General features: G+C 35.7%; 2 protein-coding genes across 2 annotated transcripts; one reads left to right on the top strand and one right to left on the bottom strand.

The window, feature by feature from the left end:
- Positions 1-527: 527 nt before the first annotated feature.
- Positions 528-3,346, top strand: LOC132702728 (uncharacterized). The gene is made up of 5 exons (XM_060671460.1): positions 528-651; positions 711-870; positions 935-1,147; positions 1,212-1,326; positions 3,105-3,346. The coding sequence occupies exons 1-5, from the start codon at positions 591-593 to the stop codon at positions 3,291-3,293; spliced, it is 738 nt and encodes a 245-aa protein (XP_060527443.1). The 5' UTR covers positions 528-590; the 3' UTR covers positions 3,294-3,346.
- Positions 3,347-7,162: 3,816 nt separating this feature from the next.
- Positions 7,163-10,592, bottom strand: LOC132704434 (chromosome partition protein Smc-like). The gene is made up of 3 exons (XM_060674436.1): positions 10,557-10,592; positions 9,780-10,048; positions 7,163-7,706 (listed from the first exon to the last, which is right to left on the bottom strand). The coding sequence occupies exons 1-3, from the start codon at positions 10,561-10,563 to the stop codon at positions 7,221-7,223; spliced, it is 762 nt and encodes a 253-aa protein (XP_060530419.1). The 5' UTR covers positions 10,564-10,592; the 3' UTR covers positions 7,163-7,220.
- Between the last annotated feature and the right edge of the window lie 2,755 nt (positions 10,593-13,347).

Raw genomic sequence — 13,347 nt, 5'->3', positions numbered from 1 at the left:
ACAATTTAAACCTTTTTATGAAAATTGTTACTGCTGCATAATTGTGGTGTAGGGTTAATGGCATGGACCTTAATGTGCTAAAGACCACAAGACCAGAGCGTTCAACAACTGTATTTCTCTACTTCTTACTTTAAAATAAGCAATTATGCGGATCAAGCGTGTAAAAAGTGTCACTTTAAGCGACACCGTCGCAAGCTACTTCGGGCGTTTCCAATACTTTAGTCACGGATTTGAGAGCGATCGGGTGTTTTCGGTAGAAATGTTTCATAGCTGAAATTATGCGGATATATAAACGATAGCTTTTGCACAATGAAGACTGTGTTTTTTAGTTTAGCTTGAAATAACAGTTTGTCTTCAACTAAATGGGTTTTTTACTTTCTTTTGAATAGCTTATGCATATCTCGCGTTTATTATGTAAAATCGAATCGATGGGGTAAAAATGAGCCAATCTCAAAACACTCGAGCTTTCAATGTTGTTTAATTAACTTGAAAAAAGATGGTTATCTGCGAGACACATATAAATACTGCCAACGCAGTGAGGAGGAGCACTTAGTTCCGATCCAAGTTCGTTCACAAGCCATATAGCAAACATGAAGTTAGTTTTATTGATTGGGTTGGTCGGCCTAGTTGGTTTCGGTGCCGAAGCTAGCGGTAAGGTTGGATAGGGGTTTTGATTCATAGCAGGACGCGAAAAATAAAGTGGTTTTCAGTCGTACCACCCAGTGGCAGAATTAACGAGGATGTAGTGCGTTGGTTCATTGGTTGCGCCAACAAGTCTATGATTGACGGTCTTCCGGATATCGGCGTCCCGCAACACAACCCTCTCCACTTGAGGAACCTCTCGTTTCCTCTCGACCTAGGACTCGTTCAGTAAGTAAATGATTACCTCGAAAGTCTTGTTGGTTCCTAACGATTATCAATTTGCCTCGTTTAGATTCGAAAACAACTTAACCAATGTAATCTGGTACAATCTGCCCTTTTTGGATATCGAACAATTGACAGGAGTCACCGGCGGTACCGCTGACACCGAATTCTGGGCGTACTTTGACTGGGGCTTTTACTGGCGTAACTTTACCATCACTGGCGAGTTCGACTGGTCGGTCACCGTACCGTTGGTCGGACCCCAAACAGGAAGAGCTACATTCGTGTAAGTCAGTTTTGAGAAATATGAGAACGCCTTGTCGGAATAGGCGAACATTGATATGTTTTAGATTAACCATGGAACACGTTCACTGGTCCGGTAAATGGAACAGTACCATTCCCGACGATTCCCACAAACCGTTCCTCAACGATTTCAGCTTTAACTCCGAGGTCGAGAGTACGTCGGTAAGTGCACCTTTAGTGTTGATAAATAATTATCTAGTTTGGCCCAACTAAACTTTTAATGTGTATTTGTTGTGTTAAATTTTGCTGTCAATCAAAATCGATTGTTATTTAATGACAATTGATCAACTCCTTTCCTGGCTCGTATTTACCAGTCCTCTTATTTTACCGATTCTTTCATGTTTTTCATTGATTTGTTGTGTTTTAAAAGTGTCTGACTCGTACTTGATTCACCTCCTCTACATCTAGATGTGCTAAACAAGCATATAGCTACAAGATAATACAGGGGCCCTGCGGTAAAAATTGATGCGTCGCAGGTGGCTATGATATTTTCGTGGAGAAAGTATGGATATTTTGCGCATGCGTCACCGCCACTGCTACATTGCCGTAATTTTTTAATTTTCATAAGACAGCAAATTAATCAACACAATTGGCAACGCCGAGATAAGTAATTACTACTGTCACAGAACAGTGTGTGTCCTGTGCCATTGTTGTTTTTATTTTTCGTGTCAATATCTCCGTACCTTATTCACGAAACTCGTATAATTTATGCTTTCAATACTTTGTTCTTTCACGAAATTACAGCAAATGTGACAAAAATAAGATAATAGGATCTTAGAGAAACAGTGATGCCTATATATTTGACATTTAACAAACTGGAAAATAGACTTACACAGATATTTACATCTCAATTTACTAAACAGAATTCCCCACATCTTCACTTAAATAGCTACGAAGAATGTTTGGGTAATATGTTTTAGTGTACAAGAATTACAGGAAATATAAGAAAACAATTAACCTACAAGTTGAACTTTTATTAGAACAACCATAGGAAATACTCACTGTCAACTGCTGTGTACAGGAGGTGTTTGTTGAACATTTTTTCCACTTAGATGTCTCTTGTGCGATATCTACCATCTCAAGGGTATTTAAATAAAGATTAAACATATGAGTTTATGAAAACTAACGCTTTGCGCCGATTTACAAGCAAAACAAAAATCGAAAAAATTAGCTTACATGAACAAATACATTTAGAAATTGCATCGTATCCACAGGGCTTAAAGAACAAAACCGCCCAATTAATTACAGAATTATACTGACACCGGATGTTGCAATTCTGCACTGCTTTTCCACACCTTAACTCCTTTTTAACCTGAAAATTTAATAGGATTTCGACATATCTTGAGAAAATACTGAAATAATGTTGAAAGCCGCAAGGTCTTAGAATTTGCCATTAGAGTTGCCTTTGGTTAAAAACGAAATTTTAAATCTCGCGCATGCGCACGTTGAATGGACCTTCTCGAAAAAATGTTACATCGTTGCTTCATGAGTTCCTGTACTGTCCGCATAGGCAGGGCCGCTATATGTTTAATAGCTATATGTTAACGAGCGATCCAGGCAATATGTCCATCCTGTCGACGCTTTCTTATCCCTATTATTTCGATTCTCTTTTGAGCGGTGACAATCGATTTTAGTTTTTGCGATTTTAAGAGACTGCTTTTTTGAATTGTGTTGCTATTACTGTGTGTCAAAGAGACGTTAGATTCGGTTAGTTGTAATAGTCCAAGAATACTGTAGTATTGTATATTTTGAGAATCTTCTGAGTTCGCTCCTTAACAAACTTAACCTTAGAAGGAAAATCTCAAGAAAATAACAAGCTTCGTCGGTCATGATTAAAAGTTTAGTTCATATAGAAAACAATTCAGTTGGATTTAGATTTTAACTATTTTCGGCATCTTATTTATTTATTTATTTTAATCACCGCTTGCATTCTCCGTCAGGTTGTTGTAGATGGCACGCCATTCGACTCCCTGTTCGCTTTAACCGCTCAAGGATTGTCTCACACCTTCTGGAACCACGTACCAGCCTCGGCCGGTCAGCTTCTAAAGGATGCTCGTTTCAATGGTTTCTGGAACGACCCGGACCATCCAGAGAGAATTCAAGCAATCATTGATCATTGTAACGCTTAAATCGTGTAAAAATGTTGATACAATTTATTAAACTGTTGCTTATTTAGTTACAATTCTTTTGTCTGACTTGACATAATTTTCAAACTAGATATTCGGTAATCGACAGCATTTTCGAACACGTAACAGTCAGCAGAAGCACAGAATAGACAAACTACCGGAACGACAGCTCTTAAAGTTTGTGCGTAAAACTTTGCCTGACCTAAAAATAAAGATAAATTAAAATTCTTCATTCTTTAAGTTTAAGTTCTGGTCAAGATCCAGTGACTGTTCGTATGTGTGGTGTACTTCCAGAGAGAAAATGTTTGTAATCTATGATGCATTCAATTAACATAAATGCAGTAGTTTCAAATTTTAATTGTCATAATTTAGAAGAGAACTTTTTAATACACTTCTGCGCCCTATGAAATGTATTAAATAAAATCGCGATGATCGATATAGAAGCCGATTAGACTCGAACTCGGATATGTTACTGGCTCTCGATCAACTTCGTTCACTTGTCCTTTGGATGCCGGGCTGGCCTTTTGCCCTCTCTTAAGTGTGTCTTGCCAGTCGGGTGTGCACCTACGAGTATTGTCATGTAGCCAAGAAGTCAATAAGGATCAAAGTGTAAAAGCTAGTATTAATTATGCAGAGCTATGGCCCTGAAAGCTACGCACCCGCCGTCCTTGACAATATTCTCACCGTTGCAGCAGTGTCAGATCTAACGTAAAGTCATAAGAACCTTACAAATTTCACTAGAAGACCTTGTAGATTGTTCTGTTTTTGTATTCTGGTCAAAATTATCAATTTATTGCACTTACAATACATACATCCGCAACTCTGTTAAGTTAGAAGTTAATTTCTAAAATGATTGTCGATCAAGATTACAAATTAATTAGTTTTGTCTTAACACGTTTTTTTTGTTTAGTTCATTACTTAGAGGGGGTTTAAAAAATAAATGGAATTTTTAATAGATAAGCGTGATACATTTATATTGCACATAGTATGTGTGGCAACACTGTGCATAGAGCGGCAAGGACAGTGTGTGGTCTGTGACACAAGAAGGAGAGTGAGCACCACCATGACAATTTAGAGATGTGTGACAAGTTCTGTATTTTTCTTTTTGGGAATGTCTACTATATATAGCATATTAAAGAAAATAGTCTTTGCGTTCCGATCCACCCCCAAGAATTTTGATTAAAGTTCATAATATTTGAATGGAACATGCTAGCACATGTTTTTTGTGTTATTGAGGTGAGAAGGTCACGAATGGTTTATTATTTGCGTTTGCAACTGTGAACTACTGCATTTATAGGTATAGGAACATGTATAGAGGGCATTAATTCTATACAGTTTTTGATTAGCTAATCATCTATTAAAAAAAGTATTATGATGGAAAGTTCATGCTGCCAAATGAAACCATTTTTTAACGATCCGTTTATGTAATTGACGAAATTTTTGCACTAAAGTAATATATCCTAGGATGTACCTGACAACTTTTTTTTAAATCAGTTTATTAGTTTTGTATAGATCGGCTTATAGATCGTACAGATATCCGCTTTAGTTTGGAGATATGCGATACTTTGGAAATCTTGGTCTTAGGAGCATATAAAAATTGTATGTGTTATATTTCAAGTGTTTGGTTGAATGTATTAATCGAAAATCGATGTCCTTGGACTGCTGATTACATAGAAATCGAGACACAATCTCGTCAAATTTGACATGCATTGCCTCACCTATAAAAATAAAATGAACTGGCTATTTATTTTTTCGTCGTCGTCGATCTTCGAAAAGGGTCAGTTTGGTTAGTCAGTTCGATTAGTTCCTTGCTCTGCATTCTTTTTTTCTCGAAGCAGATTGAGTTACGTACATAGCTAATAGATAACAATATCGCAGTCGCTCATATAACTATTAGATAAGGCGGTAAAAATTAATGCGCCTCAGGCATAGAGAAGCGCATACCGCCTAATTTCGCAACACAAATCTGCGCTTTGCGCCATACATTTGAGATCTTAGCGGCTCCTATATTATCTAATCTTATCATGTAATAAAAAAAAATGCATTGTTTGCGACACACTGCTACGGCGGTATCTATTGGCAAAGTTTGAAACAGGCAAGACGGACGCGTAATCTTGCGTAGTTCAATCCTAATGAATTGAGAATTATTTCGCTATTAATGTCCTGAGTTTTCGCAAAATTTGTGTGCTGCAGATTTCATCTAATGCTGAGGAATGTTTTCTTTGGCATATAAAGTTAATACCACAGGTTCATTATCATGCTAGTGGCAGATAACTGTAGTAAAGTAATTAAATAATAAAAACTTTATAAATCGTCCAGGAACGACAGCTTCCATTATACGTCTTTTTCTACAATAAAATTTGGTATTCTAGTTTTGTGATATTGCGACGTTTGGCACTAGATGGCGCCTTTGCACTTCCTAGCAGGTTAGAAGTGTGAAGCACACAATACAAAGGTTTGTTTTGGTTAGTGCTGTGTTGAGTTATCCGACGATAAGCGATATATTTGGCATGGCGTTCATAATATCAAATCTGGGTGAAAGAGGATAAAAAACACATGTTGGCTGTTTTATATTATTTTAATGTTTAAAGAGTAGATCTAAAAGGAGGAAAGTGTTATTTTACCACGTCCGTGTTGTTTCCCACGTGTTTGAGCCACTTCGGACGTGTATTACCGCATAGCTTTTTGAGCAATCGGATGTTCTTCATGTTCAGTAACTGAATAAAAATTAATTTGATCAAAAGAAGAGTTTCTAACGTGGTTGTTAGTTTATCTGTTGATTCAACAGTGCAGGCTATAACTCATTCAATTTCATGGGATTGAAAATGATTAGATTAGATTAGAAGATTTTGAACTTATTAGTCCACTAACTAGTTCCAAAACTATCTCAGTAGGACGCACTTTTATGTTTTTTGTTGCTTGAATCCATTTTCTGGCAAGGTCTTCACTTGTGAGAAATGAGAAAATTGCCACCTTTGGTTAGTGTCAATTCCCCTTACAGTTCGCAAAACAGCAAGTGTTTACCATATGATATGTCGCCAGACTGGATTTTCGGAAGAAAACAGTAAAGTTAATTACTTCCACTTTAATATCACAAAAATACAGGTTCTTTATGTGACCACGGTACCGCACGAACGTTGTTGCCTCTTGGACACATCGGCCGAGACTGCCTTTTTGGCCGGCCCGCGGTGTTGCCAAATACACCACACCATAATTATAGCAAAAAAAGATACTAACACACGAAACACAAGCCTTTATAGTTATTAAATATACAGTCTCTAGTTTTTAATTATAAAGGATTGTTTCTTTGAATTATTCCTGCGTCGGTTCTAAAGTAATCCAGAAGATTTGTAAATAGTATTACAGTAGTGTGTGTACGATTGAAAAATTAGGGATAAAAAAACAAAGACTTTTATTTCACACACCAATCTCAGAATTAGATTGGAGGACTGGATTTCTCCTGCGTCGGTTTTTGCTGAGTTGAACTTGCTAACGTTTCGCTAATCAGTTTCAGGTTCAGTTAACTTCTGAAGAAGCCAACCGTAGTCTGTTGGAGTTTCTATGAAAAATTAATATTCACAATCCGTCGTGAAAACTGTTTCTTTTAATTTGTCACAGTTTGACCAAATACCTCAATTAAAACGTCTAAACGAGTATATACGTAGCGACCCGCGTCTCATTTGTCATCGATTGTTTACAGTGTATAGTTTCACCTCCTGTTTGTAAAGGTCGTGTTTGCTGAACGTATTTGAAAGTATCGCCTATTCAACAATGAATCCCAAACAAAGCTTTTGTGTTTCGGTTTTAAATATTAAAATATTCGATGGTTTATTATCCGCATCTGTGTCTGGTGAATAGATATAAAGCGGGCATTCATGAAGCGCATGTTATATTACTTTAAAAATTAGTACAAAGTTAGAACGAACACAGTTAATGGCGACGATAGCTATCTTGTTGCGATTTTGCGGCGTTGGCGGCACTCGCGGCGACGACGGCCGCCCCGGCGGCAGCCGCATTGGACTGAGCCACCTGGGCTGCTTGGGCGGCTTTGTAGGCGGCCTGTTCGGTTTCCTGGAGTTCGAGAATTGCATTTTGCAACTCGTTGGTCAATGCGGCGAGCCGCTGCTTGGCCTGGGTAACCGCAGCTTGCTGATTGGCGGCGACACTGGCTGCCTCTGTTGCCGCTTTCGACGTCAATTGAGCACCACTCTGCGCTGAAGCGACGAGAGCGCTAAGTGTGGCGATCTGGGCCTGGGCTTGATGAGCAGCCTGTTCAGCCAGTTGCGCAGCCTCTTGAGCCTGATGGTACTGAGCCAATTCCTCCTGGAGCTGTTGTTCAGCGTCTTCCAGCTGTCGCCTGACGGTACTTACGATGGCCTGTTTACCAACCAGCGCAGCTTGAGCGGTCTGAGCGGCCTGTGCGACACAAAGTACTATCGACGTAGTAAAATAATGAATGCGCATGCACATTGTGTCATTTGGTTTTAATGTAGAGCGTGCGCGCTATTTTAAATTTAAATTTGATTGAAAAAACTTTAATTTTATTTAGTGGTTCAAAATTGTATTGGCCAAAAAAAAACCTTTTAACTGTGGAATTAATTTTTACTGGTTAGTGCCATGAGAAATGCCGTTTACCATACTTGTTGCATAATATACTATTGACTGGTACGCACACACTTACTCTTTCATATATATATATATATATATATATATATATATATATATATATATATATATATATATATATACCAGTCAATAGTATATTATGCAACAAGTGTGGTAAACGGCATTTGAGTCACTAGTTTATTTGGCGCGAGCGGAACGTGTGTTTAACATATGAGTCGCTTAAAAAGTGTTGCATACTATACTTTTTCTACGACCGTTAGTTTTTTTGTACATTTTCGCAAGACAACATGAATGCATTCACTGACGTGATCGTCAGAATTAACAAACGTCAAAATTCAAGCCATGCGGTAATATTCCGGAAATGTCCGTGGGAACGAAACTGACTTGGTAAAATGACACTTTCCACTTCCCCACGCTAGGTCGGTGTATAATTAGGTCTTTTCCAAAAGGGAGTAGAAAAACAAAATTTTGTCCCTGTCATCTATGTCCCTGTCACCTTTGACTATTGTACATCTCTCGAAAACTTTATGCTTCTTTTAATACATATTGTTTTATTTCAATAAATGCTTTTAAAATTATTTCTTATGTTTTATTTAAATTTTTATCCGAAGTATAATGCCAACAGTTTTTTAATAATGTACGAAAGGGCATTTTTAGAAAATATGCTTTAAAAAAAATCGCTTTAACTTTTTTAGTATGCAATATTTTGCGTTTCTATGAAAACATTTCCAAAGCAACTTTTTACGAAATAATTGTACTTAATTATAACATCTCCAAAACTGATGGTTTATTAGTGATCAATCCGAAAACGTAATTTTCATATGGGAAACTTTGCATATTTTTAAAAAACTTGAAATCACTTTTTTAAAAATATAGCACATTTGACATTTTTCTGGAGTTTTATCAAAAACTTTGAACCGGTAGGTTTTGGATTGAGTAGCCCTAATACCGAAAATAAATAAATCCACGATGGTGAACAAATTGTGAATTTGGTTCTCAATACGACGCGTTTTTGATTTTCAGTCTTTCATATACATGGGATAATGTATTTTTGATTAGGCATTTGTACTATGACCAATATCCTAACAGAAAAAAGAAATATTTGAAAGATTTCAACACAACCTGATTGATAGTCAGTTTGAGAAGAAGCGGTGATAATAATAGTGGTTTTACGACCTGCTAAAAGTAATCTTGCAACCTCAACATGAAAATTAAAGACACCAACAACGCTAGCAAGAACTAACGTTAGATGGGCTTTGCACATATTACTAAAAAAGTGCATGGTCCGAGTGAATCCCATAAAAATCTATCCGAGTACCCATTTCCCGTTGATTCTTTGAAATTTACTTGAAAGGTTAAACTAAAACCAAGCGTATTTACAACCAAATTCAGAATGTGGTCACTGAAGGTAATTTTAAGTCATTTTTAATTATCGAAAAATATACAGAATGTCTTAAAAAATACTTTTTTTGGTTGATAATTTCTAAAATATTAGCTTTAAAAACATTTACACCCTTAATGTTCTGCGCACAAAGTTGCTCTTAAAATGTTCATAACAAGACATGCATACTTTTGAAAAACGACGCGTAATTCCCAAACGGTACTAGATATCAATATGCATTTTGTTATCCTTACAAGCTCCAGTCACTGACATTAGTTTTCGCCTATTCCCATTTGATAGGAGGGACTTTTCCTTTAAAAGTGTCCAATTTAGCCCACCCCGTACAAAGTCTTAATATGAACGGTTTTGAATTTCAATATTATCGCAAAATAAAAATAAGTCTACATATTATGCCGAAGGGGCATGGTCCGGCAAAAAATAGTTATAATTTGATTGTTCCTGCTAGATATTCATATATTTACCCCAGTGGCGGCGCTGGCTAGGGTACTCTTTATCCCGAAAGCGGCTTGACTGCCTGCGGTATGTTGGCTGCGGACGGCGTTCTTCGCTTGGACGGCTGAGGTGTGAGCCAAACTTGTCAATTCCGCCCCGTTGCGTCCGTTATGGCTTCCATAAGAGCTTTCGTAGCCGCCTCCGTGTATTTCTTCCAAACGCGTGCCCTCGGCTTGTTGTTCGGGAACCACCACAGTGATGGTTGATTTCGTCAACCTGCCACCGAGGGCGACACCGACTGCAAATACGAACGCGTCAAGTATTAAATCAAATTTGAAAAATTTTGATTTTTTTACGCTGCCGGAATTACATTTTGTATTTATTAATAAGGTGCGCAACAGGTTTTTTGCGTCAAACTCTCAACATTTAGTAGGAAACAAAGCAAATATGGACATAAAAACATAAATTGCTTCGTTTCTGAGATACAGTTTAATTAAATTTGAATGACCGGAATGGCTATTTTCAATAATTGACTTTATCTAATAAGTAATAGTTAAAATCGAACTTTAACTTCAAAACAGCTTATCATATTTTAGCGATTTGATGGCTTTGTTTTAAGGTAAACCATAGCGGTCTTCTTAAATTGGCATACAGGTAGAGTGCAAACCAGCTCAGAAGATATGACGGCGATCATACTTAAGAAAGTCCACAGTATCTTCTTCTCTCAAAGAAATTCGAAGTAACAATTTTCACGAATATTCCCGCTAATATTTTATATTTTTGTATAAAAATAAATAAATACTTACGAGTCATTGCAGCAACGAAGAAAATCTTGAATGCCATGTTATCCTGTAACAGACATAATTAAAATACACATATGTGGTGCGCACATTGGAACAAAAACGGAAAAAATATTAAATTGCACATTTCGTGTTTGAAAAGTAGCGTATTTTACTGTTAAAATGACTATTCCTTTGAAAATAAAGTCGATGCTCGAATTATTTATTTTTCTATATTTTTATATTTTCTAGACTTTGTGTCTGTAGCTTATTATTTTCTATGAAATATTTTCATGCTGAAATTTCTTCATTAATTGTCTTATAACCAAATATTATCTAGATGGCGACTTTTATTGGTGTGTTAAATTTGCTTTATACCTACAATTAGCTACAACCAGAAAACTACTCCAGAGAGAGGCAAATAAATCTATAGAATGTATTGGTATTCGTAAAGCTGCCAAACTTTACCAATTTTAAGAAAGTCAAAGATTATTTTGTATCTAGTTCCACGGATCAAGAAGGCTGCAATTATTTTTTTTGTCAATATCTGTTATTATGCATGGGGAAATCAAATGTCAAAATGAATTAGATCTGACGAAAATGGAATCAAAAATACATGACACATGGTGATACATACAAATTTTATAAATTTAAAATAAAAAACATAACTTTTGTAGAGATTTACTTTTTCTGTAATGTATTGTGTCAAAGAACTGCAATAATAATAATATTTGTTTGCGAAAAACGAGACTAGGTTTTCTGATCTGCTCTCCCGATCTGGAATATTTTCGGGAATACCAACCAACTAACTACTAATTACCTTCCAGTTAAACTGCAAGATAATGCTAATGAATAGGATGAAAAATTGAGCCAGGAAAGTGTGACCGGCTTTGCACGAGGTCTAACCCTTTAAACTTTATAGCCACTCAAATTTCAAAAAAATACGGAATACGGAATATTCAACTCTGCATTACATCAAAAAGGTTTTAGATATAAATTTGTGTGACCTATTTAATATGCTTGGAGTAGCTAGATTAATTCAAAAAAGCGTTAATACAAATAATAGTTTGTCCCATATACAATTTTCAAAGACGCTGCTGCTTTTAGATAAAACTGGATACATTGATTCATTGAAAACATTTTAGATCTACTGAATAAATTCAAAAAACTAAGCAACCAAATTTTTAGAACCCTATGTTCTCTTTTCCGTAAATGTATGTCAAATTATACCCGGTATATTAAATTACCACCTCTCACCTCAATACATTATTATGTATTATGTATTATGTATGTGCGCTACATTGTACATTATACAAAGATAATTTAAAATGTTTTTGCAAAAATATTTTATGTTCTATAAGCTACCTAATTTTTTCTGACGAGTATTATTATCTCCCACTACTTTAGAAAAATGATTTAATAAAACCGAATGACCATTTGAAAAATATTTCATAAAAGTTGGCAATAGAAAAGCATGTATTTGAATGGACATTAATATATTCAACAAATATAACAAAGGCTTAGCGCCAAAGGAAGGAAGGATTTCATATATAGAGAGTTTTTTTAAATGCATCTTACTCTTTTATCTTGTTCAGGTATTGCTCTTTACGACGTTATTAAGGTTTCCTTGAACGTAACAGTTTGTTATCCTACTAATATCCGTTTTTATTGAATTATTTACAAAATACGTTAACCTGTCGCTATATAGCGAGCCCTGAATATAAAATAAAATGCTAGTGTTATCATAATTACAAATCGATTTATAGTATCATCTTTACTTAAAAATGCGTTTTTGTTACCAATCTTTAAGTGGTGCAAAACCTTTAAATTAGAATTAATCAAATACACTTACAGTGGTTCGTATCTTGCGATAGATGTTAACGACTTGTGAAGAGAAGTGAGAAGGCACTGGCTTGTTTTCCACAGACCGAAGCTCTAATATTTATATTAGTTCACATCGACGGGTGGGGTCTTTCGCAGGGGGCAAATCAGGCAATACAGTCAATTAAGTGCAATTTTGGTGGACCTCCGGTTAAGGCAAATATATTTCACGTCTTCAACCGTGAATTTCTGAGTTCGATTTTGCACGCACGTCCGATTAATTAGGTTACAGATGAATTGGACTAACGCATATTTAAATATAATACAAAATTATGGGGTGTTTGTTATTGGAGTGTTTTAACAGGAAAAATCTATTTTTAAAGTAGAGCCAAATCGATCTACATACTGGGCTTGATTTTTGAGAAATATTTAATGATAAAGGCTGCATGGCGAAGTATGGGGCGTTTTTCAAATTATGACCTTTTTAAAAGTTGATAACTTTTGAAAATATGTCAAAATGACGAAAAATGTTACATACTGTTATGCGAAAGCACAGAGGCAGGCGCAGTGACCTTTATTTGAATACGATCTAAATTAAATTTAACAGCTTATTTTTATTTAATTTTAAATTTATTATTCTATGTTCTAAATAGGAAAATTAATTATATTAAATTAATAATATTAAAACTAAAATATTAAAGAGATCTTCGATTGCGAAATTTTCATTTAGGTTATTTTAAAATCACCATTACAGCTATATGAACCGTCTACTTATACAGATGCAAAAAAAAATCATTATATCTTCTGCTTTCATCGCAGAAACCTACCGACAACCAAAAAGGGGCATAAGAAATGAGAAAGCTGTATTCATTTAACTCAAAAAAGCTCCCTAAGTTCTCTAAAGTTTTTATCCGAATCAGAAATTTTCGTAATTCAAAATGTTATAAGCTATTTCGAAAATTGTAAAAAAACGTTGCAACGAAAATGTGGTTTTGAT

The sequence above is a fragment of the Cylas formicarius genome, unplaced genomic scaffold, assembly GCF_029955315.1.
Source record: "Cylas formicarius isolate icCylForm1 unplaced genomic scaffold, icCylForm1.1 PGA_scaffold_10__41_contigs__length_53128322, whole genome shotgun sequence".
Classification (NCBI taxonomy): Eukaryota; Metazoa; Arthropoda; class Insecta; order Coleoptera; family Brentidae; genus Cylas; species Cylas formicarius.
Note: the sequence above shows the minus strand (reverse complement) of the source record. Positions and strands in the feature narration are given on the sequence as shown.